At 45.8% G+C, this 24703-nt stretch overlaps 1 protein-coding gene across 4 annotated transcripts in view; it reads right to left on the bottom strand.

The window, feature by feature from the left end:
• Window positions 1–24703, bottom strand: part of rnf220a (ring finger protein 220a) — a 153439-nt gene that overhangs the window by 24853 nt on the left and 103883 nt on the right. For 2 of the 4 annotated variants that reach the window (XM_079285419.1, XM_079285417.1), the window contains exons 2-7: window positions 18374–18503; window positions 9754–9802; window positions 5342–5437; window positions 2143–2185; window positions 1287–1333; window positions 62–191 (exon numbers count right to left, since the gene is read on the bottom strand). In XM_079285419.1, coding sequence (XP_079141545.1) covers window positions 62–191; window positions 1287–1333; window positions 2143–2185; window positions 5342–5437; window positions 9754–9802; window positions 18374–18503 — 495 coding nt within the window. Of the gene's footprint in view, window positions 1–61; window positions 192–1208; window positions 1334–2142; window positions 2186–5341; window positions 5438–9753; window positions 9803–18373; window positions 18504–24703 lie in introns of all 4 variants that reach the window. The other 2 variants (XM_079285418.1, XM_079285416.1) reach the window with 1 other exon arrangement.

Here is a 24703-nt window from a genome sequence, read left to right on the forward strand (position 1 = left end):
CCCAGCGCAGTGCGTGACATGAGGTGTGTGTGTGTGTGTGTGTGTGTGTGGGGGTTTGTACCTCTGAAGCCTCCCTCCAGCAGAGCCGTCGCTCTGATCCTCTTCTGCCCCGCCCACTCGTACTCCTCAAAGCCCCGCCCATTCTCTCCATCCATGTCCGCAGAGTCGTCGTCACCTAGCGCTCCCTCGCGCTGACACACACACACACACAGGACACGTTAATCACAGCGAAAACTTCACAAACATGACTTTACTGTTTCAGAATAGTGGTGCGGTGGAAGATAGGCCTGATCTCCACAGCACGCTTTCCCCGTACCGGACCACGACCAGCTGTGATGAGGACCCAGTATCGTTGCCAAATGTCAGGACACAAACATGAACAGCCTGCTTGTCTAGATCACACGTTCAGAGTGTGAGGTGTGCACACTGCACTAAACTACAGACTTGTCTTCTTCTTCTGTTGTGCCTCAAGCTTGTGCTGGGTCTAACCTTTTTGTTCCTATACGCGTCATGTTTCTGCCTCAAAGGCCGACGGCGCTTCAGGCCCCGTTTGCAAGCAGGACGGAAACATCTGGGTGCAAGGCTGGCTACGACTATGCAATGAAAACACAGCTGGTGTGGCACCTATCTTAAGCGCCTCAAGCGTGCTGCTAGAGAAGAGGTGTTAGTGTCTCTACAGCTACAGTGTGACGGACAGCAGTGAGTGAGGTGAGATACAGGAGGAGTGGTGGCGGTTAGTGGTGATTCTTTGCCTTCGGTCTACTCTAGGATGGAGCTTCTACAGAAAAAAAGAAGACCTGGTCTGACAACTACGAAACACAGTGAGGAGGTGACGGGAAGAAACTGGCCCTCGTCTCATGGGAGCTGAAGATGGATGTTACGCTCGAAACACGAGCTGCATGCCGATGAATAAGAGGCGACCCCGTCATATGGGATAAACTGCAGCCTTCTACTTCCAGGCAACGCTCACGGCAGCTTTACGGTGCGTTTTCTTTATGGTCTCTCTGACAGTTGTTCCCATATGACGTGTCTACAGTACAGCCGCTTCAAGAGGTGGTCAACATCTAGAGGAGCTACAGTCGCTATAGGCTGGTATCCGATCTAATGTAGTGGAAGTGAAGTAAAGAGGTGACTGGTCAGTGTCTACAGGAAGAGAAGGGTTGACAGGCTGTCCGACCGGGGGTTAAGGAGGCCCAGGGTTGTACTACCTGGATCAGGCATTGCTCCACATGTCTACTCATCTCCTCCTCGCTCCCAGCCAATGGGGCGCTGCACAGCGGACATACCTGGCCCCCATCCTCAGGCTTCCTCCTCTTCATCTTTCCTATACGGGCTGGAGAGGGGCAAGACAGACAGACGGACACATTTTTAGTTTCAATCGCCATTCAGGTGTTCCAGCATGATTCCTTGGATGGTTATGTACAGTGTGTGTGTGTGTGTGTGTGTGTGTGTGTGTGTGTGTGTGTGTGTGTGTGTGTGTGTGTATATATATAGGGAATCTTAAGAAAGACCTGGGAGGAATTTATGTTACACAAATCTAGAATCAAGAGATGCCGGCTAAACTTGGTCGTGAAATGTGTTAAGAAAGAAACGACGAGCCGGATGTGGTGGTCTCAATCCCCCCCCTACACTCGACATCCACGCCGTCCCCCTCCCTCGGCCCCCACACACGCACTTAATTAGAAATTTAACAGAGCAGAACAGCCGTCACTGCACCCCGAGACTCTGTCGTTTTTTCTTAACTGCGAATGGCGTGAGGGGACATTAATTTGCATTAAATCAACGTCACGTGATCATATCGTCACATTTCATGGCAGCTACTTTGTCCCCTGTGCCTTGACACCAGTGATATTATATCTTCATTTGTAGTGAAGATTTATTTTATTTTCATCATTCATTTTAAATTTAACTTATGGAACTTCAGTATATATGCTTAATAATCATCAAATATCGATTTAAATGTATTTTCCAATCCTATACTACCACAGCCAATCAGTCTTTCTGACATTCAAGTAAATCTGTATTTAAAAAAAAAAAACTTTCAAGAGCGAAAACCATCCTGAGTACAGTCATAAACGTTTAATAACGACATATAGTGTGTATTAATAAGCACTCGGGAGATGAACCGCTGCGTATACATACCATTCAATCTCGTTTGCCTGTTTGCTCGAACTCGTAAAAATGTCTGCAAGCAGAAGGGAAGAGGGGGAAAGAAGAGGGAGGAAATACACATTAGATAATAAACGAACAACACAACACGCTCACGAGCACAAGTATAACTTTTCGGAATGGGATTGCTGCGGATGCTGAGACCGGGGCAGTGTAAACAAACCTACTTCTCTATTGTTTTCCTCATCCTCCATGACTGGCGGGGTTCACTCATGGCTCATTCTACACTCGCCACAAACTCACTGCTGAAAACTACCCGACTGCGTTTCCAGACACTGTACATCACTGCGAACCAGAGCCTGTGTCTATATTTTAATGCGGATGGGAAAGGATTGAAAGTGGCGCTCGTATCGGCAGATACTGCTCGTGTCCGACGCCATGTTGGCTTGTTTTGATCACGTGCCGCGCTGGAGACGGAAGTGGGGGAAACGTCACGTGTCATTGCGGATGTCGACCGCTAGGGGGAAGCAGCGGGTTTCATTAAACGGTCTGCATGTGATTAATGGGGTTTGGAGCTTTACACACAGGACCATACAAGACGCACAGCTATTGTACTGCTCCACTAAACTGCTAATGTTAATATAATACAAATAATAAAACCACGTCAGAGATGTTACTAAGCTTGACGGTTTGGCGTAAGTGAACATTCTTTCACTCTTAAGGGGAGACACTACAGGTGAATGGGGTAAATATATATCACCAAGAAACTTCGCCAGTAGATTACTTACCGGTACATTAAATATTTCAAGTTTTGTGAAAATGTATGTTTGAATATGCAAATAACACATTATCTTATTAAACATGTGCTTATGGTACACATTTACAGGACATAAATCTGAACAGTCGACAAAGCCATGTTCAAAATTCTTGTTTCATTTTGTCAATATATGTCAAAAGGATTTTACAGAGGGATTTTTGGATAGCTCTTTTAATCCCAGATCAATGACAAGACAATCAGAAAATACAGTCTACAGCCATAATAAAATCAGTTTTAGCCATGTTTTTAGGGATGCAATGTTCTATAAATCAGGCTATGAAAGATATATGAACAAACCCTTCAGTAAAAACCTTGAGAATATAAAAAGGAATCTATGTTAATGTTTGGATTTTGTAAGTGCGACTGAAGTAGAGATTCTCAGAGTAAGAGAACAAATACATTTTGGAAAACAACCTTTAAATCTATGCATTGTAAAATTACATCAATTTTATTTCCAGACACTATACAAGTTAATAGGGGAACAAAAATTACGAATATGCATCACCATGAAACTTCCCCAGTCGATTACTTACATTAAGACAGTTATTTTGTTGTATTACAAGCTTTCTGAAATGCAAATAGCATTATTTAATGCTAACTTTCGGTGAATTTAGGAGAGATCTACAGACGCAAATACTCAAAGTGTACTGGAATAAAATATAAATGTGCATTTTGGATGTTTTTTCTCCACCAGTCAGAAAGACGACATGTTACGGAGGCAAAATAGTTCCAAATCTAGAAATTGACCAATGCACGAAAAACTATGTTTTGTGTGTAATTTATTGGTTTCTGGCGGTATCTTTGGCGGTTTAGAATTTTCTATTTATTCATCAATATCAATCTGTTTTCTTAATATGCAACTGTCAGTGGTGGAAGAAGTACTCAATTATTGAATAAAAGCAGCGAAACAGCAGTGGAAAGAATACTCCATCACAAGGAAAAGCCCTGCATTCAATATCCCACATGAGTAAAAACTAGATATTATCATCAAAATGTACTTAAACTATCAAAAGTATGAGAACTCATTATTATAATACTGTTCCATATTTTGGACTTTTCTTGAACCTTTGTTTGTTATATTGTAATATATCAAATGTCTAATGATGGAATGTCACTGTAATGTTTAATCTTGAATAAAGCATTGCATCTTTTTCACTCTATCCGGCGTTTTTTATGTAACATCTGCAAAGTAAGCTACATTGTAGTGAAAGGTAGTAGGGTAGAAGTATAAAGTAGTGTGTAAAAGTACCTTAAAAATTGTACTCTAGTACAGCACTTGATTAAATGTAGTCAGTTACTTTCCACCACTGGCAACAATTCAATTCTACATTTATCTAATCGACGAGGAACATTCGGGGTCTTGGGTAGTTCAGGAGCCCCGGGGTGAATCCCCCGTATCATTTAGAATAATGCTCTCATCATTAAAAGTATAACGCTGAGAAATAAATTAAGTGAGGTCAGATCTCCACTTCTGTCTCTTGCAGAATGTGCACCTCAGATCTACTGATTCAAACCCAGAGGCCGCTACGTCTTTAGCTATGTGCTGACTAAAGCATCCCCAGTCGCAGTTATGGATGCCCTCTCGTTGACACGGCAACAGTGAGTGGGCGGCGGCCCCTCTCGCTGTCGGCCCGTCGTCCATCAGCGAGAGCCGACGAGCAGTCAGGCCTTCTCCTTCTGTTCTAGCCCTCCGTCCGTCTCCTCACTCCTTCCCTCTCTCCCCTCACTTCCGCCACTTGAGTTATCGGCCCACTTCCCTGGCGTGGCCACTACTACGTATCATTATGATACACTCACTGAACGGGTAACCTTTTTAGAGGAAGGGAGGAGGTAGAGAGGAAAGGAGGGCGGACTGACAGGCATGGAGGAGGTGACGGAGTCTGCCATCGGGGTGGTAAAAAGACTCCATTGACTTTATCATTTGTATAATATAAGGTGATTTCAGCAGTTTCACTTAATGAGAAAATCTACTTTATAGCTATAAGGCCTTTATGAGCTGTGTCATCCTGAACGTATGGATGTAACGTCTGTGTGGACTTAATAGTTCCTATTTTATGGTGTAAGGGGGCGAAACCCACTTAACCCGGAGATCCATCATGGCCAAAAGAATTACACGAACAGACTTTGATGAATTTAAGAGATAAAAGCAGTCGGGGTGGGGGGGTGGGGGAGTTTTCGAGACATTTAAGGAGATTGGCCTGCTGGTCAACGGAACTGCTGAGAAGGCATAAAAAAAAACCCAAAATCTACAATAATCCTCTGCTGCTGCACTGTTATGCATTTCTCAGCATTGGGGAATTTCACATATCTTTAGAAAATAATATGGGACAAACAGCACAGAATGGTGTCAATAGACTGACCCTTCTGTGTGTGTGTGTGTGTGTGTGTGTGTGTGTGTGTGTCAGAGAGTGTGACCTGGTATCTGTCGGAGTGGTGGGCGTCTTCGGAGGACATCGGCGAGACCACGGGAGACTCTCCCTCACGCTTGATGTGCACTGACAACAGCATTGACTAAAGAGAGAGAGAGAGAGCGGGAGAGAGAGAAAAAAATAAAATGTCTTCTATATGCAGATGATCGTGTTATATTATCAGCATAACCTGTTCTCGCTTGACAGTTGCAGCAAGGGAACAATCAATAAACATGAACAGGGCAAGAGTAAAATAAATTCAGATCTAAGGAAAGCAGATAGCGTTTCACAGTTGGAGAGATAACACACGAAGCCACCCACACCTTGGCTCGACACGAAGATCACACGAATGATTTAACACGACCATTAAGGTCCACGCAAACCCAATGCAACAACTAGAAAATCATACATTCTTCTGAAGAAAGTGTTCATTTAAATGTAACTTCTGACTGGGGTGTCGGTTGAAATTTAAGTGCTGAAAGGAGTTTAGGATTCCGCCGAAGACCAAGCACTAAAAGGAGTTGAAATGTCAGTTGAAGTGCTGGCGCTGTGCAAAATCATAAAAGAAATCAGCACCACTTCAAGTGTGTTATAGGTGAAAGGCGATGCAAGCAAAAGTGTCAGCTGAAGAGCAGCAGTTGGAATGTCATCTGAAGAGCAAGAGATGAAAGCAGCTGAAGAGCAAGAGATGAAAGCAGTTGAAAGGTCACTTGACGTGGAAGAGCTAAAGTCAAAGCAAAAAAGTACAACTACTGAAGAATGTTTGACCTTGTTGTTTGTATCAAATGAATACATATAAAAATGACAATAATTCATTTCTCGTCTAACAGTTTATTTCTGTATTATGACAGATTTCACACAGAGAAGAAAAAAAAGGGGAAAGGGGAATCTTTACCCTCGGGAGAATTTCAACAGCGTTATTGCCACAGATGCTGAGGACCACGTCACTCGAATCAGCGGAAGGGACTTTATAGACAAAGTCAGGCAGGTTACAGTCATCATCTGTAACCTGCCTGACTTTGTCTATTAAGTCCCTTCCGCTGATTAGAGTTAATGTTTATGGGACGAGAAGAGGAGTTGGGGAAGAACGAGTGATTGAAAAGAAAGGGGCGAAGAGGAGGAGGAGGAGGAAGGGTAAACATCTGAAAAGGAGGAGCCATAAGTGTCTGACATTACGGGACGGCGCCCGTCCCATAAATTGGTCTCACAGTGCTTTGCGCACGCCCACACACACACACACACACACACACACACACACACACACACACACACACACACACACACACACACACACACACACACACACACACACACACACACACACACACACGGATAAAACAATATCCTCTTCTAACCCACTCAGTGACAAAGACAATCCAGGGAATTCCTCAAGTGAACAAAGTAGATAATGCTGGTGAAGACAGAGAACAAGGAGCAATATCACTTTTATTTCTTTTATTTTTTTTTACAGGCTTAGTCAGAGCTCTTGCTGTGTGCGCGAGCGTGTGTGTGTGTGTGTGCGTGTGCTTGTATTCCCATGTGTGACTGTGCTGCTGCTTTATTTTTTATTTTTTACAAGGCAGCTATGAAATATTTGTATTTACAGTCGTCTCCTATTAATCAAGCGGAAAGGGGCAGAGCAGAGGCTTAAGTGCTCGACAGCAGTAATCTAATAATAATATGTGAGAAATGACCAACCTCCAGTGCTGCCACAGTAAATTGGACATTATGCATGATGCTTTTATGCTTCTGTGTGAGTGTGTGTGTGTGTGTCTCTTTTACGCAGGTTTAAAAAGGTCAGGAATCATTTACCTTGGCGTGCGTTCTGGGAATATGCTCAAGTTTTGTCATTCGAATATGACATTTAACGGTATTCAACTAAGAGATTATCAATGGAGATCTTCTTTTCAACCAACCAATTAAATCAACATGCAAAAAGATCAGCTGCGTTTACAGCTCCATTCAGGTGAGTGACCTCACGGCGCCGAAATTTCAAGTTCACATTTGACGGTAAAGACTGTAATAAAGTGTGTTTTTTGTGAATTTGCGTCTTAAGGTGCAAAGAGAAAAGTGTGTGTCCAGATCTGTCCACATGCATGTGAGTAGCCAACATGTGCCAAACAGACGTCACGTGTTTTCAGTCGAACCCAATTCCCTTTAGCTCAGCAAGGAGTTCACAGAGTGTTCCGAACACCCCGTAAGGAGGTGCGTTGGGGTTAATCTCCTGTCCAACAGGGGTGGGCGGCGCATACCGCGGAGGAGACGGCGACAACTGGCCCCTGTGCTTCAGACTGGCCCCCTGTCCATTCTCCACGGCCTGCCGCTGAATACTAAACAACAGCGGTGAGATGCGCAGTCACGGACGGAGAGGGGAAGGCCAATACGGCGCGCAACCCCTGCTCCGCCTGCCATTCTCGAGTACGAGCCCACCCACAGCGCTGTGAGGGCCGCTCCCTAAGCCGGGGTCAGCACCCAAAGGTGTGCGGGAATGAAAGTGGATACCGTGAATTGCTTTAGAGCTCTTATGTTGCATTCATGTGCACGTCGGATATACCTATTCTGCAGCGGGGCGTCTGACTTCCACCTGATTGCTTTAGGGGTGCTTTCAGGAAACACGTCTTACCAGTAATGAAGAGCAGAGTAGAACTATATTTACTGTTTAAGTGACCCTCCACTAAGTCCCGCCGTCAAACGCAGGCTGGCCAATCACAGCGGAGCATTAGCTGGCTACGAGCAGAGTGACAACTCTCCGGCTTTGCTTCGTAGACGCTCATGCAATCGTTTCAGATTGTCTTCAGGCTGTTTTTGAGGATTCTGAGCGAGTCATGGTTAAACGTTGCGTAATGGGGATACTCGTTACAGAGGTTGGAAGGAGAGACATATGTTTGTAAAACGTCATGTTTCTTCATAAAAACTTGTGGAGCTAACATCAGCAGAGAACGTTAGCACATCCCTGACTAGCATTAGCACTTCTATGTCGCGCTAGTTACTGAAGGTACACTGAATGTATGCGCATGCTGCTACAGGGAGTGCAGTTAGTGGCCGCGTGGGCTCCGTGGCGATGTAGATACACGGTGCGTGGATAGTAGCAGGGGGCGGGGCTTAGCAAAGGGTCACTTGCATGTTTTCAGCCATGTTGGATTACGCTGCTTGATTGAAACTTCTTCATTTCCCACGACTTAGTTCGGCAAGGTTTCAAGTGGTACTTCCCAGAATGAAAGTATAAGTGGTAATCCAGAGGCAGTAACGGTATAATAAAGATCTACAAAGTAACGATATCCACATTTAAGGAACTGTCTCTGGTTTTGTATCAGTAAAAGTATTGTTGGTCAGCTTTGAATAAAGTAAAGTCAGTTTTATTTATGTAGCCCAAACATACGACGCCCTCTATGACCAGGAAAGAAAAGGAAAAGGAAGAAGCCATGCACCAGCAAGCACATTTAATGCACACAACGAGAACGTTTGTGAAACCGGCCACAATGTTGAAAACAGTCGTGCCCACCGATGGGCAAACTTTCAAATTTTTCAGCTCAAGAGTACAATAGAATATGTTTCTCAAAACCTTTGAGGCGAGAAATAGGCAGTAAAGTAACAGAGTCTGGGCTCATATTTGATCAGCAACGGCTAATTTGACAGTTTGATCAGAGTTAACGTGCTTCACGAGCTGCTTTAGAGACTCCACGGCTCCGATTGGCTCTTTTCCTTTCGGGTGGAATCTTGCAAATGCCATTAGGAGCACTACGGGTAGGTGGAGGAACTGTCTGTTGCACAACTGTCAGGATGTTTGAGCAAATATGCCCTCAAAAAGTTATTTTTAATAAAGTTACCAACTGTAGCTTTAAATCTACTATAGCCATTATATGAAGGACATAGAAGGTCTTCCTTCCCTCTTAGTCGGGCAGCTGGTGATGTGTTCAGATGAGTCAGTGGATGCAGACGCTATAAGGGAATGCCCACTTGATGGAATCATGAATCTGTCTTCCCACAATTTGACGCTATCTGTCTTTTCCTTCAGTGTGTTTTTTTGCCTGCCTGCATGTCGGCCTCTCTAATTGGAACAATCACAGTACAGTGCCTCTTGGCTCCGCTGCCTGTTGGACCACGGGAGACTGGTACTTCTGTGTGTAAAGATATGAGACAGAGGCCCCACAGTACAGCTGATTTCCCCTTAGTGCAGCAGAGAGGATCAGAGGCGTCGGAGTAACAGCTCTGATACACGGACAGTAAAGAACCTACCATTGAAAAAGAGTCACGATGTTGTCAAATCTAACAATGCACACATCTTATTACGTATTCATCTTTGAAAATCTTCCTTTCCCTTCTTGCATGTGACGCATACTTGATGTCGGCCTGAAGGAAAAGGTCATTTTCCAAACACAGACGTGCTATTACACGAGAAGAAATTGAGGTTGGGCTCACCTTCGGGGTTCCTGGAGTGGCTGCTCCATCCTTGGGTGAAAGGTTCTTACTGCAATACAGAAAGTAGACAAAAGTACAATTCAGTGGGTTTGTTGTGTTATGTAGGGCATTGTTGAAGCTGGTCTTGCAATATTTCATTATTTTTTTTGGAAGGCGTATTCGGCAGCCCCAGTAATAGTTGGAAATCACGAGATATCAGGATCTTTCACTAATGGGTTACGAGGCTACACCAATATACTCGATTTGATTTTCCACATGTCACTTTGATTTTCCCTCTCGTCCATCCGTCCATCCGTCCATCTCCCGCCACTCTATTTTGTATGGTAATTGAAAACATTGCTGCAGATGTCAGGATCACTAAGAACATCAGCTGGGTATTCTCCGCCGAGGCAATCATTCTCCACATCTGTCACGTCACACGTGTCCTTGGTTGCGGCGGCAAAAGCAGGAAAGAACTGATTCCGCGCTGATTTGATTTGTCGGTGCAGTCGGCCTGCGGTCGCTTGGACATGAGAGAAAGCCATGTTCCAGCAGTCGCCAGTAGAGGGACACATCGGTGCGTGTGTCCGCGTGACATTTTAGATTACAGGCAAAGAATGACGGAAAGTCAAAAATGTATCAACTGGCCACTCTTCTTCCAATAAAACAGAGTTGCTTTATTTACGACCTCTTTTTCTGACACGTTAATCTGATTCTTTTCATTTTCTCCCTCTTCATTCTCCATTGATCTGCTCTTCCTTCCTTTCCTTTTTTTGTTGCCTTCTCCCCCTTGTCTTTCTCCCTTTTCTCTCTCTGAAGATTAAGCATTCAATACTTTATCGCCATATGAAAATGATTGATTGGAATTTGTCTTAGTCTCTGTCTTTCTCCCCGTCCTTCTCTCCCTCCCTCCCTCAGCCTCTCTCTCTCTCTCTCTCTCTCTCTCTCTCTCTCTCCCCCCTGAACGCAGAGATACATCTCTCCAAGCTACCCGAAGCGGCGCGGTGGCCTCGGCGGGTTGACAAAGCGAGACAGGGTTGTCATGTTTGCTTTGAGACCCTGTTAGCACTCCAGACCCTCTCGGACACGGAATTGAGCGTGACCTCTAATCTGACAGCATGCCTTGGTAGACAAGGGATTTCCTTTTTCAATGGCTGGATGGGTGGATGATAAGAATAAGAAGCCTTATTTATATGTCACTTATCTGGGAGAAGATTTTACAAAGTGGCGCACAGGAGCAAGGCCAGGAAGATATGAGACAGGGAGGAACGAAATGCATAGCTGCTCAGAGACAGGGAGGGAGGGATGATGAGACAGAGGGATGGAAGCTCTGTGAAAGTGTGTTTTCCCTTTGACACATTTTGTGAGTGTCATTCATGTTCTTACACAATACCACTTGGTCTTTCAGTTTCTTGGGTGCAAAGTCCATGGATTTAAAGAGGAACTCCACTGATTTCACAAAGAAAGGTCGGTGGAGTTCTACTAAACAGCTGTTTTCACACTGTAGTCAGGTGCCAATGTGAACTTGAAATTTGTGGAGTACGATTTTGAAGCCTCGAGTTTGGCATTATGTCCGTCACCAGCTTTTGCAACCGGAAGTGACACGAGAGGGTGGCGCTAAGACATTTTTAAGGCGACGAAACTGTTACACTTGTATGAACAAAAAACACACAGTGAAAGGGTTAAAGTTAGAAAACTAAAACATGCACAGCACCCAGATTGGACAACGCCGTGGTAGCGACCTGTAAACCAGAAGTTAGCCCCGCCGTAAAGCATGCTCTGCTTTATGGTCTATTTGACTCTAAATGGACCATAGTTTACGAAATGAACATCATGCTGTATTGAAGGAGACTTGCAACTAGAGTTGAGACCATTAACGTGTTTACTGAGGGAATAAATCAAGTGAGAAGTAGAGTCATTTTCTTATAGACTTCTATAAAATTAGACTTCTTTTTACAACCAGAGGAGTCGCCCCCTGATGGCCATTAGAGAGAATGCAGGTTTAAGGCACCTCTGCATTGGCTTTACTTTGGAGATCGCGAGGTTGCCGCCTGGTTTTAACCCACTTAACTTAACTGGTATCAGTTCACTAATAGCCTCAAATCACATGTGATGTCATACATTTTCACGCTTTTGAGTTCAAGATGAGTCATCACAAATATTTCAATGTCATAACTTAGATATATATATATTTTCGTATATTTGGCATGGACCAAAAGGTAAATGTACAATCAACACAGGATTTGAACTTTAGGAAAACAAATGTTTGGTTTATCATTTCATCTCTGTGTCTGACAATACATCAGAAACATATCAAATGAATCAGATTATGATCAGTTATGAGTTGTCATTTTACTTGTCATTAGCCCTCCATCTGATGTGACTGATTCCTTTTTGATCTGAGGTGAGTAGCTAGCGCTTGTGAGAGCGTGCATGTGTAGCAGTGTACATACAGGAGTCTGTGTATGTATGAATGTATTAAATGTCTTTGGGGAACATGTCTGTGAAAACGTGTCATTACTGCTTTTGTGCTGTGTGTGTGTGTACCCGTGGATCTGTGTTTGCGTCTGTATATTGTCTTGCCACTGTGTGTGCATGTGTGTGTGTGTAAGCTGAACAGCGGGCCTCACCTCCACCAACAAAGAGAATAAACACGGGTGACACAGTCAAGCTGCTGTGTAATGCAGGGGAACCTGCCAACACCCCACACCTGTCTTCCCCCTTTTTCTATCTCTGTCTCTGTCGTCTCTCTCTCTCTCCCTCCATCTCTATTTTATTCATTACCTGGAACCTCTGCAGAGGCATCAACAATAACAGCCACCTCCACCTGCTTGTTGACAGTGTCAAACAGCGACAAGAGCAGGAGGGAGGGGGGAGCGAAAGGGAAGAGGGAGCGGGAGAGAGGACAGCAGTTGCACGCCTGCCATGATGGGAGAAAATTGCCACGGTGACAGAGGGGGTGATAGAGAGATGAAAGGGAGTGAGAAAGAGGGTGGGAGGGGGGGGGAGGTAGAAGGAGATGAAATGTGAGGCGAGAGAGGGAGAGCGGGCGACGTAAAGAGAGAGATCGAGCCAGGGAAAGATGAAGGGAGACAGGAAAACGAGAGAGAGAAAGAGAGGGATTGACGGGAGAGTTGGTGTGTCGCCCGCCTCTTCTCGCAGCTTCAACACGTCTGTTTGCCCGGTTCTATGAATTTTTGATGGAGGGGGGGGGGGGTTACGGCTGCCTGCCATGTCAAAGCATGGAGGGGAGAGAGTGTGGAAATGAGCGGCACAGCAAAGCGAAACAAACACACAGAAGACAGACGGGAGGAAAAAAGGAAGGGAGACGAGATGGGAGACAAAGCAATTTAAGAGGTGTCGCGGTAATGAGGCTCGCGTGTGAACAGGGGGGAGGACAGGTGAGGGCATGTGGGTGCTTACAAACGAGGATTACGACACATTGTTCCACCGCGTCACGCAGTGCCCTCTCTGAACTCGGTACAACCTGAAGGAGGGGCAAGAACCCGTGAGATCCTGAACAAGAATACAGCTATAAGGGGTAACTGTGTTCATTCGTGTATAATCCCCTGAAACTACGAACCGTTGTCTTTTTGTTAGCTTAGAATGAGCCTTTTATATCTACATATGGAGCACCACTGTAGTGAAAAGGGAGGAGCGTGCAGGGGCGGACTGGCCATCGGGGATACCGGGGGAATCCCCGGTAGGCCGACGGGGTTTGGGCCGGTCTCTGACATCGCCGGCCCCGACTATATTATATGCTTCACAGAACACGTTCAATTGACTCTAATACCGAAAGTCAATAATCAGTGAGACGGGATGTTTGGTTTCGACTTGTATGCACATCCGACCAGTGGCGCATTTTATACCTGGGCCTTCACTGTTGTCCTGCAGCTGAAATACCACCATATAACCACATGATGGTGCCACAGTTATCAGTTTCTAAGGCTGTAACTATGTACTTATTAAATGTACGTAACATTCGGTACGAGACTTGCAATACGTTTGAATAGTACGAGCGCATCTGGAAAATGCAGAAGCTTATATTCAGGAAAACATAATGTTTTCTGCGCTCATGGAGGACAGTGGTTCTCAGCTGGTCTGGCTGTGTGACCCACCATCACTCCTTAATGACAAGCCGAAGCCCAAAGAGATGGTTTTAGGATTTTACTTTCACAACTTGAACATTGTACGTACTGCTCTGCAGTGTCTTTCCTCGTCTCAGTCTTCTGTGTCATGGTGTGTGGTAATCTCACTCAGTCAGAATGCCCATATTTGATTGGCTGAGCTGCATCACGTGATGTGATTCACTACACGACAGCCTCTGCTGTTAAGTTTCGTTTCACGATAGTCACGTGCTCGCCCACTGACCAATCACAGCACACGCTGCACTCGCGGCAGAGCTGCATGGACACTGAGCTGCACATTATCGGCCGGCTCGCAGGCGCTGACACGTCAAAGAATACGCCCAACATGTCAAACTAAAGATCTGATTGGTTGAACACTATGACAATCAACAATATCGTCTCCATTTACTTTAATCTGCACTGGCTGCAGGTGAGACTCTGCAGGCCTGCATGGGCCTCTGTTCTTACATAGAGACACAGAGGTGAAATCTGATTGGATAAAAGCTCTACTTAAAACAAGCTGCACTGGAAGCAGAGCAACTGAGGAAGACAGTAGCTGTGCAATGAGAACATACGATAATGGGAAAAATATTTTTACAAGTTATAATACATGTAGTGTATTTCAGAAAAATTATTAAATTATAAAATAGATCTAGCTTTGTGATTCTGTTTAGGCCAGCAGAGAAGGCCTTGCAGGCCCTGATGGCCCACCACTGCATCCGATCAATCACTGTAGGAAGCAAACACATGACTTAATCTTGACATCTTAACTTCCAGTTTTGGAGAATAATACAAAAATTAAAAATGTCCGGATGCAGAGTTCATCCGGATCAGGTAATTTTATATTAATATGCACTGGTTTGCGTTACTGAGGAATCAGTATAAAATTCATTTGACATTTTTCCCCCCAAAAAAATGTAATGAGGGATCTTTCCCGTTAATTACTGCTCATCGTCTAATGTTGTGATCCGAAGCAGTTATACGATGTTAAAAGCTGATAAATGAGACAGTCAGCCACCTGAAATTGAGCAAACAATCCTTTTTAGATTATTACAACCCCAAGAGAAATACATTTAAAGAACAATCAAGGAAAAGTAACCCTAAAGGAAGTTCTGAGACTACTGGACTTAACCTGGACCAGTGGGATAAATTCTGTATCGTAAAAATACGCCCACCGTCGCCAAACCTGGGTTAAATCTGCATCCTACACAGGTAGAGACAGACTGAGTTTGACTGACAGCTAGCAGGGGGGCTCTGCCCCTCCCACCTAAGGGAGAGAGAGAGAGAGAGAGAAAGAGAGAGAGAGATGAATAAGTCCTTTTTCAGGCGGAGTTGGGTGGAATGGATGAAAAGAGGAATGGAGGGATGGTGCTTGCCCCGAGATGCTGATTGCTTTTTGCCTTTTTGTGTTGTCTGCCGGAAGAGGTTGGGGGGGGGGGGCTCGTGGAGGCAAATTGATTATGGAGGAGGAGGAGGAGGAGGAGGAGGAAGAGGAGCAGGGGTACGTACAGGAGGGGTGATGGGGTATGTAGATTACTTTGCCCCCACGAGCCACCTGACGTTTACAGGGCATGATAGATCACCATTTGCTCAACTGTGTGTGTGTGTGTGTGTGTGTGTGATTTCCATGTCCGTGCACGAGGAGCCGTGGCCCATGAACAGGCGACGGAGCTCACAGTCACCAGAGAGGACAGGGTGGCAGTCGTAATCAAACGCACGGCGAGGGCGGAGGAGAGGAATACAGCAAAACAAATAGAAACAGCACAGAAGAGCAGATGTTGGCAGAAGAGAGGCCAACCGGCGGATGTATATGGGACGCGCCAGTGTTCTCACACACGCGCCTTTCGTCTCCATACCCACGGCTCTTTCATTCAGCGAGCGCCGGCCGTCATTAAAGGCAGATTTACTACAAATTGGACCAAATTCCCACTGTCACTTTCAATGATGGCTGCTACCATGCAGAGAGCCGGGGAGAGGGAGAGCCAGCGTGCGTGTGTGCGATATACAATGTGGTTTTGCGATATAACACACATACATACACGCACACACACACACACACTTTTATTACAACTCTTGCTTAGAATAAAAGCCATTTGACACGCAAACAAAGTCACATTTTGTGTTTGCGTGTGTTCGCAAAAAGAACATCTCCATCAAAATATCTTATTTGATATTTTGCATCCTTATTCCCTCCCTCCTCTCCTCTTTTTTCTTCTTTTTCCCGCGGTGTGTGTGTGTGTGTGTGTCTGTGTATGTGTGTGTACACGTGTCGGATGGGTTAATGGTGAGTGGCTAAATCAGCCAGCCGTGACGTTAGCCACCATCCCATCATCTCACCCGGGGATGACGCTATTTCCTCAAATAACGCCTGTGTGTGTGTGTGTGTGTGTGTGTGTGTGTGTGTGTGTGTGAGTGTGTGTGTATCTCACAGTATCTCAGACCCACAGAGGGAAGGACAGACTACTAACCTTTATTAATTATTGAAACACACACACCTCACCATATCAGACGATGGATGGATGGATGACCCTCACTCAGCTCTCCGATGTGATCTATTATATTTCGTGATGTTCTATTCTTTTTCAGTTGTCATGTGGATGGCTTAGTCGTTGGAATTTACAACAACTTAAACCATCTCCGGAACAAGTTAGCAAACTCTATTTCCCGTATCGCTTAGTTCTGTAGATCTCTGTTTCTGTGATGTTATTTTACTTTCATATGACAAAAAATCTCCTAACTCCTGGTAGCAGGGATGACGTGTTTTGCCAGGCCAACCCAGAAAGTTAGCTTGTCACTGGTTCCCTCAAAAAATGCGAATGTTTGCTAATTATTGTAGAAAATGAGATCTGCAAATAAGATCTGTGGTGAACGGACGTTTAATCTTCAGAAATGGAAGTAAAAAGCTAATGTCAGGCTACAAACCAACCACACCGCATCCACTTGTTAGCGACTGCCGTTTTTGAGACACGTAAACACTTCAAAATGTGCGAGGGTAGTATTTAATGACATGTTTAATATCATAGATCAAAACCTTTCAATCTCTTAATCTTGTGTTACCCACAGACATTTCAGGCTTCTTATCAAAAACACATAGACTCCGAGACGAGGGAACTGGAAGTCCGGGTTCAAAGACTCCTTGCTTCAGCACTCTATTCCATCTACTTCTCCGTCTTCATTCCCTATGTTTCCGTGGGTGTACCCCAGGTCGCTGCTTCTGGGCTGATGTTAGCGTGCAGCTTCTAGAAACCCTTTGAAATGAGGTGATGAAGAAATGACGGGATCAGGCTCGAAGAGGATGGAGTGAAAAAGAGAGTCAGGGAAGAAAAGGTGGAAAAGCTGTGAAGAGGGAGAAAGAAGGACGGAGACGGATGGGGGAAGAAGAGGGCAGGTGAGGAGAACGGGAGCGAGCGGAACGAGGACAGGGACAGATGGGAGGAGGGGTAAGGGAGGAGGGGTAAGGGAGGAGGGGTAAGGGAGGTGTAAACGGGGGTAAATGAAGTGTGATTTTATATGTGGGGTGACACTATCTGTCGCCCTGTTCCTCCAGGTTAATGGGGACTATCATAAAGCTGGGCCGCTAAGGTGGACACCGGGTCACGCACAAACACACACACAGGCCACACACGTTCTGTATGTACACACACACACACACACACACACACACACACACACACACACACACACACACACACACGTAGCCAGACGTGCGGTCAAGGTGAAATATGGATCCTAATGGTTGTGTCCCATCGTTAAAAGGGCTTGGAGTTGATTTATTCGCCGTAAACCAGCTCGTGCAACTGCCATGAGGAGAAGCGCGCGCGGGGGGGGGCATCGAACTTGAGGTCACAGGTTTGAATCCTAATCCCTGCAGGAAACACTTAGCGTTACGTCGACGGCATGCCGATGCCTTTTATTCAGATTTATGGCACCGAAATCTCGGCGCGGGAAGAAGAGCGGTCAGTGAGTCTGACACGAAAGCTGAGTTAAAGCTCAGCCTCCAACCCTCGGCCTGAAAAACACACATCTTTATGAGCCAGTGAAGTATTCGTCTTCGGGATTGTCATCAGTTTGAATTATCTGCGTACACGATGACGGTATGCAGAGATGTGTTTCGCTTAGCTTAGCAGAAAGACTGTGCAAAGCAAACAAAGGACTTTCACCCAGGAGACCGCTGTTCCTGTGAAACCAACACCAGATGTTGACTTTACGATTGTCACGTAAGGGCGGTTGTTTTTTTGTTTACAGGTAGTTATGTTGTTACGGTTGTTACGTCACCATTCTAAGAAGAAACAGCGTGTTTTATTCGGCTTAACCAAGTAGTTTTGCTGGTAATGACCGTTCAGAGTGGCCTGCAGGGTGAAGCTGTCCCTGAGCATGGTGTGATACGGGACCGGATGCTGCAGTATCCTGAGACCAGGTTCTGCGGTACTGAGACCAGATTTTGGGGGACTGAGACTGGACACTGTACCGTAAATGACTGTGTGTGAATCTATGCACATGTGTTTCAGGCCTACCTGAAGCATACGGCGGCTAGCCTCTCTATCTCCGTCTCCATGTGTTCCTGTAGCTCTCCGGGCCTCAGCAGCACCTGGCAGATGGGACAGATTGGGGCCTGGCTGTCATAGAGGGACATCTTCTTTTTACCTGGAGACAAAGGACAAAGGGAGGAACATCAGTATGTATCTGGGACAGATTTCACCTTGTATCAAGCACACAAATACATACCGTTGGGTCTGTTTTACTCGTTTCACAGAGACAAATCAAATGTTTTCAACTTTGTATCCGTCGTGCAGTACCCGGCAGCCCTTGAATTCACCAAGGACACTCGAGGAAGGATTGTGTAATCGTGCTACCGCACGCATGAAGTGCACGTGCATTCTAATTCTGCTTTTACACACAGTCGTAAAAGGGGGAATAGAGTGCTGCACAGTCTCCAGCGTGTCCTCTCAGGTCGAAGCAGATTTAAAGAAGTGTCCGCCGTGGATGAGATAATGCTGTGTAGAGTCTGCCAACACCACCTCACTTCATTGTCCTTGATCGGCGGGGCACAGGGCGGGGGCCCACCTGTGTGTGCGTGTCATTGTGTGTATCGAGAAAGTGCGCACTTAGCATTTTACATTTTTTTTTTGGCATGTTGTTGTCTTGGTGCCTTTGTGTTCGTGTGTGCGTAGTATACACCCAACTTTCTCTAGTTTACCTTTGAGTCCGTCTGAGCCGGCTAAAAATAACATCTGTTGAAAGTGTTTCGGTGCTTAATGTCGGAGGACGCTTCCTGATTTCCTGTATTTAGCCAATCAAACAGGCTTTTTTTAGTTGGGGGAACAAAAGGCTCCGTCTCAGGCAGGATATCCCGTTTAGACTGCTTGTCACCACGGCAACGGGAGGACCAGGTAAGGGGGGACTCCCTGTCCACACACACACGCACGCACACACATGCAGCCCTCTGGGGACACGTATTCCTCGCTCACATATTGGTGTGCCAGAACAGTTTCCTGCAAGAGAACTCATCAACTAGTGGGGAACACACACACACACATCCCCCCCCCCCCCTCTCCTCCCCCTTTTTCTCAGAGCGTGCGTGTGCATACCGGCCTCCCATTCTCCTGCACCGCTACTTAACAGAGCCACAGCACTGGACACGTTAAGTGACTTTGAAAAATAGGTAATCGATTACTCTCCATCTCTCCCTCTGCCTCTTACTCTTTTTCTCCCCACACCTATCCCTCCCTGCGCTCTCTCTCTCTCTCTCTCTCTCTCTCTCTCTCTCTCTCTCTCTCTCTCTCTCTCTCCGGCCTCATCCATTTCTAATTTTCTGCTCCCTACCATCCATTTATTTGTTTCATTTCTTTCTCCTCCTCTCTCCTATCCCTCATCTCCTCTCTGATTATTTCATTCAATTTTCACTTTCTTTTTCTGTTGCCCCATCACTTTCTCTTTCCCCTCGTGTTGCTCGCCTCCTTTCTTTCCCTCTCCTCTCCTCTGCCCCCCCCCCACCCCCACTTTCCCCACCCCTCTCCCCTTTATTGCTTTGACAAGATAATTTGAGTCATGCTGAAGCCGTCGCCATCCGCCACAGCAAACAAAGAGAGATCCAATCCCTGTCTGCAGCTGATGGGGCTCTTTCTATTCCACGGACAAAACACACACCTGGAGGACATGGACGCACTCACACACTCTCACACACACGCACACACTCTCTCTCACACACACACACACACACACACACACACACACACTCTCTCTCTCACACACACACACACACACACACACCCACACACACACACACACACAAATGTATGCCCGTCCTTGATTCTTTTTTAGGCCTTTGTAATGTAAAAAACATAAAAGTAAAGACTTATTTTGCACAGCATGAGTTTACCTTTTCTTTTTCTTGTTTTTGCATTTCAATTTTGAGGTGATTTTCCTTTGAATTGTGGAATGTTCTGACTTTTATTTGTATTATTAACAAAACAGTGATGAAAAAGGAAGCGTAGATGCATGGGGTGTGACAACAGCGTGTCAACAATCAACTACACGGAAAGACTAGAAAGTGGAGGAGTTGGAGCTGGGTTGGAATTCGGCTGTCCTGCACCGAGCTGTTCACTGTGCACGCAGAGTTCAAACGCTCACATTGTACTTGATGTGATGGAACAGTCATGTGTTAGAATAGGACGCACCTTTACTGTCCCAATCATTTGTACATGAGTAAACATTAAATTAACGACCTGGCTCAGATCTTTGAATTTAAAATGCAGATCACGAGTCGACTTATTCATATTTTCGGTTGTCTCCCAGAGCCTCAAACTGATTAAAAACGGTTCAACAAGCAGCCATCAATTCAGATTTCGTGGTTATCATGTCAGCACATGTGCAACGTATTAGAACATGTTGTCAAATCAAAGGACTTGACTTTCTTTCCTGTTCTCTCGCCCTTTACGTGTCACTCTCACCCCTCGCGTTCCCCCCCCCCCCCCCCCCCTACTTTCCCCATCTTTCCCTGAGGGAAGTGAGTGACGGGGAGAGGCGAACGGACAGATAAATCCAGAGCAGGGGATGAAGAAGGGGGGGAGTGGAGAAAGGGGAGGGGGGTGTTGATGTGATGTCGCACACCATGGCTTGTCAGCGCCTTAAAGATGATTAATGTCGGGGCAACACACACACACACACACACAGGAGCCTCCCACATGTCCTGCATTGGACCTCACAGCTCAAACACACACACACACACACACCCTGCGGCGCAACATGGGTGCGTTTAATCTCGGGGAGCAGAGGGAAGGTATCGGAGTCAGAGGAGGGGTGAGGTGGGAGGAGGGAGAGGAAGAGGGCTGGACAATAACAAGGAAATAGGCCTGACAGGACTTTTTAGTGTCGCGATTCTTCAGTAAGAACGCCCGGGCCGGCGGAGCGAGCGAGGGATGGATGGAGGAGAGGAGGTGCGCCTCTCTCTCTGACAGCCATGATGGAGTGCAGGCTTGATCCCCCCCCTAATGTGCCAAGATGGATCGTCTCATCTTCCGCCTCTCCCTGACTTTCTTCCCCTTTCTATCTCCCTCTCAATCCCTGTCTGTCTGTCTTCCTACCTCACTCCATTCCTCGCTCACTTTATCTTCTCTTTCTTCTTCTGTCCTCATTCCATCCGATCTATCCCATCTCCCCTTCTTCTTACGTCCTTTTAATCTCTGCCACTTGATCCACTTCATGGCTGGTTTTTGTTCGTGTCACAAAACAATACGTCACCCGACTAGCAGAAAGCATATCCAACTGACTTTTGGGATCCCCTGTCTTGATTTATTTACTCGCTGCTGTAGCGCTGACGTGGCCGGTCCCCAATTCTCTGCAACGAGTCCCTTCCATATCCTCTGCTGTCAACACCAATGCGTGTTATGTCACAGACATCCATTGTATTGAAATTGTGGGAAGCAGAAGTAATGAGTCGTTTTCTGTAGCGGACATCTGACATCATAAAATGATGCAAGTATAGTTTTTGAGCTGGTGAAGAATCAGAGGTTAAATGTGCTGTGTGTAAATAAATCAGCTTGTCTGGATTTCATCATCAAAAAATGCTTATAACCCCTTAATAATCATTCAAAAAGTAAAGAAAATACTATTATAACCCACATTTAACATGATAGAAGTTTTTTAATGAATTAAATAAGAAGGAGTATCACACACACACAGGTAATTATAGACACCAGATGGTGAGGCGGAGAGAGCGACATCATACGGAAGAGTGGAGAGCAAAGAGGACCCGTCCCCTTGCTTTCATCCTGGTATTCTTCCCTTCCTTCCTTTCCAACCTTACTATCTCTGTGGTTTGGTACCTTCCTTTCTTATTTCCTCCTTTTCATTTATTCCTTGTTTTATTCCTCTTCTATATCTTTTCCCCTTTTTTTCTCCTCATCAATGTTTTTTCTTCCTTACTTCCTTCTTTCCTCACATTGTTTCACTTTTGCTGTTGCTTTCATTCTTCCTTTACTTCCTGCTTTCCTTTCCGAACAAACTTACTTTCTCCACAGTTTGGTCATCGTGCCCTTCGTTTCTTCTTTCTTTCTTTTTCTTTTCTCACTTCCTTGTTTTATTCTTCTTCTACATTTGGTCCCTCTTTCTTCTTAAACACATTTTTCTGATCGTCCATCTTTCCCTCCCACCGTCCTTCTTAGTGCACCAATAATATTAATAAAGAAAAATCTAGTTCAGGTGTCAGTAGCTCTTTAGCCAATAGCTGAGAAAAATGTGTTAAATGTCAGTCACAAAAGTGATGCAAGTTGACTCCCTTTTAACACTTGAAACATTTTTTAAAAGTGTATCTCCTCTGCTGTTCACACACACACACACACACACACACACACACACACACACACACACACACACACACACACACACACACACACACACACACCTCTCTTCTCTCTCGCTGTCTCTCTCTGTCTCGCTCTGTCTCTCTCTGTCTCTCTCCCCTCTCCTGCGTTGCTTTGGTCCAGATGAAGTGGGAATCAATAGATGCTAGATAGCGCAGGCTCCCAGTCACAGACTACAATGGGCTGAGGTAAAAGGCCACCTCCAGAGAGGACGGGGATTGTCAGCTCGATACCGGGCTCTCAATGGGGCCAGAGATAAAAAACATTTGGGGTGTCCTCATGGCTCAATAGGCTAAGAGGCAAACCATGTACTCACAACACTGTGGGTCCAAAATCCCATTTAATGACCTGTACTGCGTGTCATCCCTTCGCTTTTATCTCGCCTCTCGGGACTGTACCTGAAACCAAATAACTAGAAAACACTTGTGTATGCCGTCTATAGATGAAATGAATATTGTACTGCAGCAATCAGCAATTAAAGGAACATTTAGCTTTAAAACCAAAAGACGCACGTAGCATTTAGAAAGAAAAACTTTTCTATCCGTTCCCCATCTTTTAAGTCCTTTGCAACTGATCGAATTCACTTTTAAATGATACGCACAATCAGCGAATGAGCACTGGGCATTTAAACTGGATTTAAGTGCAACAATACGAGTCAGAAAAGAGGAGGGACAGATGTATGAGTTGGTGGGGTGAACACACACACACACACACTCACACACACACACACACTTTTCCCAAATGGAATTACAAAGTGTCTGTATGTAGAGGCTGTTTTTTCTGTCCTTGAACAGTTGTCTTCTCCTTGTTTGTGCCAACACACACACACACACACACACACACACACACACACACACACACACACACACACACACACACACACACACACACACACACACACACACACACACACACTTCCAATCCCCCTCCTTGTTGTTCCCCTAAATGAGTTTTCTGACATGCATCAAGTGTTTATGCCCGCTACCCCTCTTTTCTCCTCTTCCCCTCCTCCTCCCCCCCCCCCTCGCCTCGCCACTCGTCCGGCCGGTTAGCTATAACACCCGCCAACATCGGTAAACAAGGAAATCTCTCAGCCGCGGCCCGGCGTGTAACCGCATTACCGCGCCCGATAACCTCTTCAAATAATGTGCGATAAGGGGAATTTGATTTGATTCACGGAAAAGGGAAAGAGGGCCCCCCCTCCCTGCAGTCTCTTGATTTCTCCCTTTTCCTTTCCTTTATTTCTTTCTTTCCCTTCACCCTGCCATCGCGTCTCCTTCTTTCCACTTAGCCCAAGGGCTTCAGGCCTCCTCCTCTCGGTCTCATCCCCCCTTTATTCCCCCCCTCTCCAGAATGACACCGCCTCGCATCCACAATCAAATAAATCCCACCGAGGTGTCAGCCTTCATTTCCACTCTCCCCTCTCTCACTCTCTCTCTCCCCCCCAACCAATGCTATAGGTGAGGTGAGAGGCCCCCGTAAAGCCATCATCTCCATAATGGCAAATATGAGCCCTAAAGCCCAAAACCAGAGGGCCACATTAACACAAATGGGCCTGGCAAAGGTGTGTGTGTGCGCTTCTCCCAGTGAGGTGATATGTTTTTTCTTAAGTGAGCTGTGATTTAAGCAGGCTAGACACTAGGCTGATCACCAGCTCCGTGTGTGTGTGTGTGTGTGTGTGTGAGTGTGTGTGCAAAATAGATGAGGCTGCGGCTCATTCAGAGGACATTTGATGAAATGGAACGGGGGTCAACTTCAGTTTGCCACCCGGGCAGAGTATTCGCTTCTGTGTATGCGTATTTCCTGTCTGTCTGATCGCGGACGCGTGTGTGTGTGTGTGTGTGTGTTTGCGCATTCTCACTCCCTGACAATGATGCATGGCGCTTTTAAATAGCACTCCTCCACGCCCCGCTCAAAACTCATCACTGGGCTCTTTTCACCGTCCCTCCCCTCCCTCCTCTCCCTCCCCCGCGCTCCCTGGGG

Source organism: Melanostigma gelatinosum (assembly GCF_949748355.1).
Source record: "Melanostigma gelatinosum genome assembly, chromosome: 15".
NCBI lineage: Eukaryota > Metazoa > Chordata > Actinopteri > Perciformes > Zoarcidae > Melanostigma > Melanostigma gelatinosum.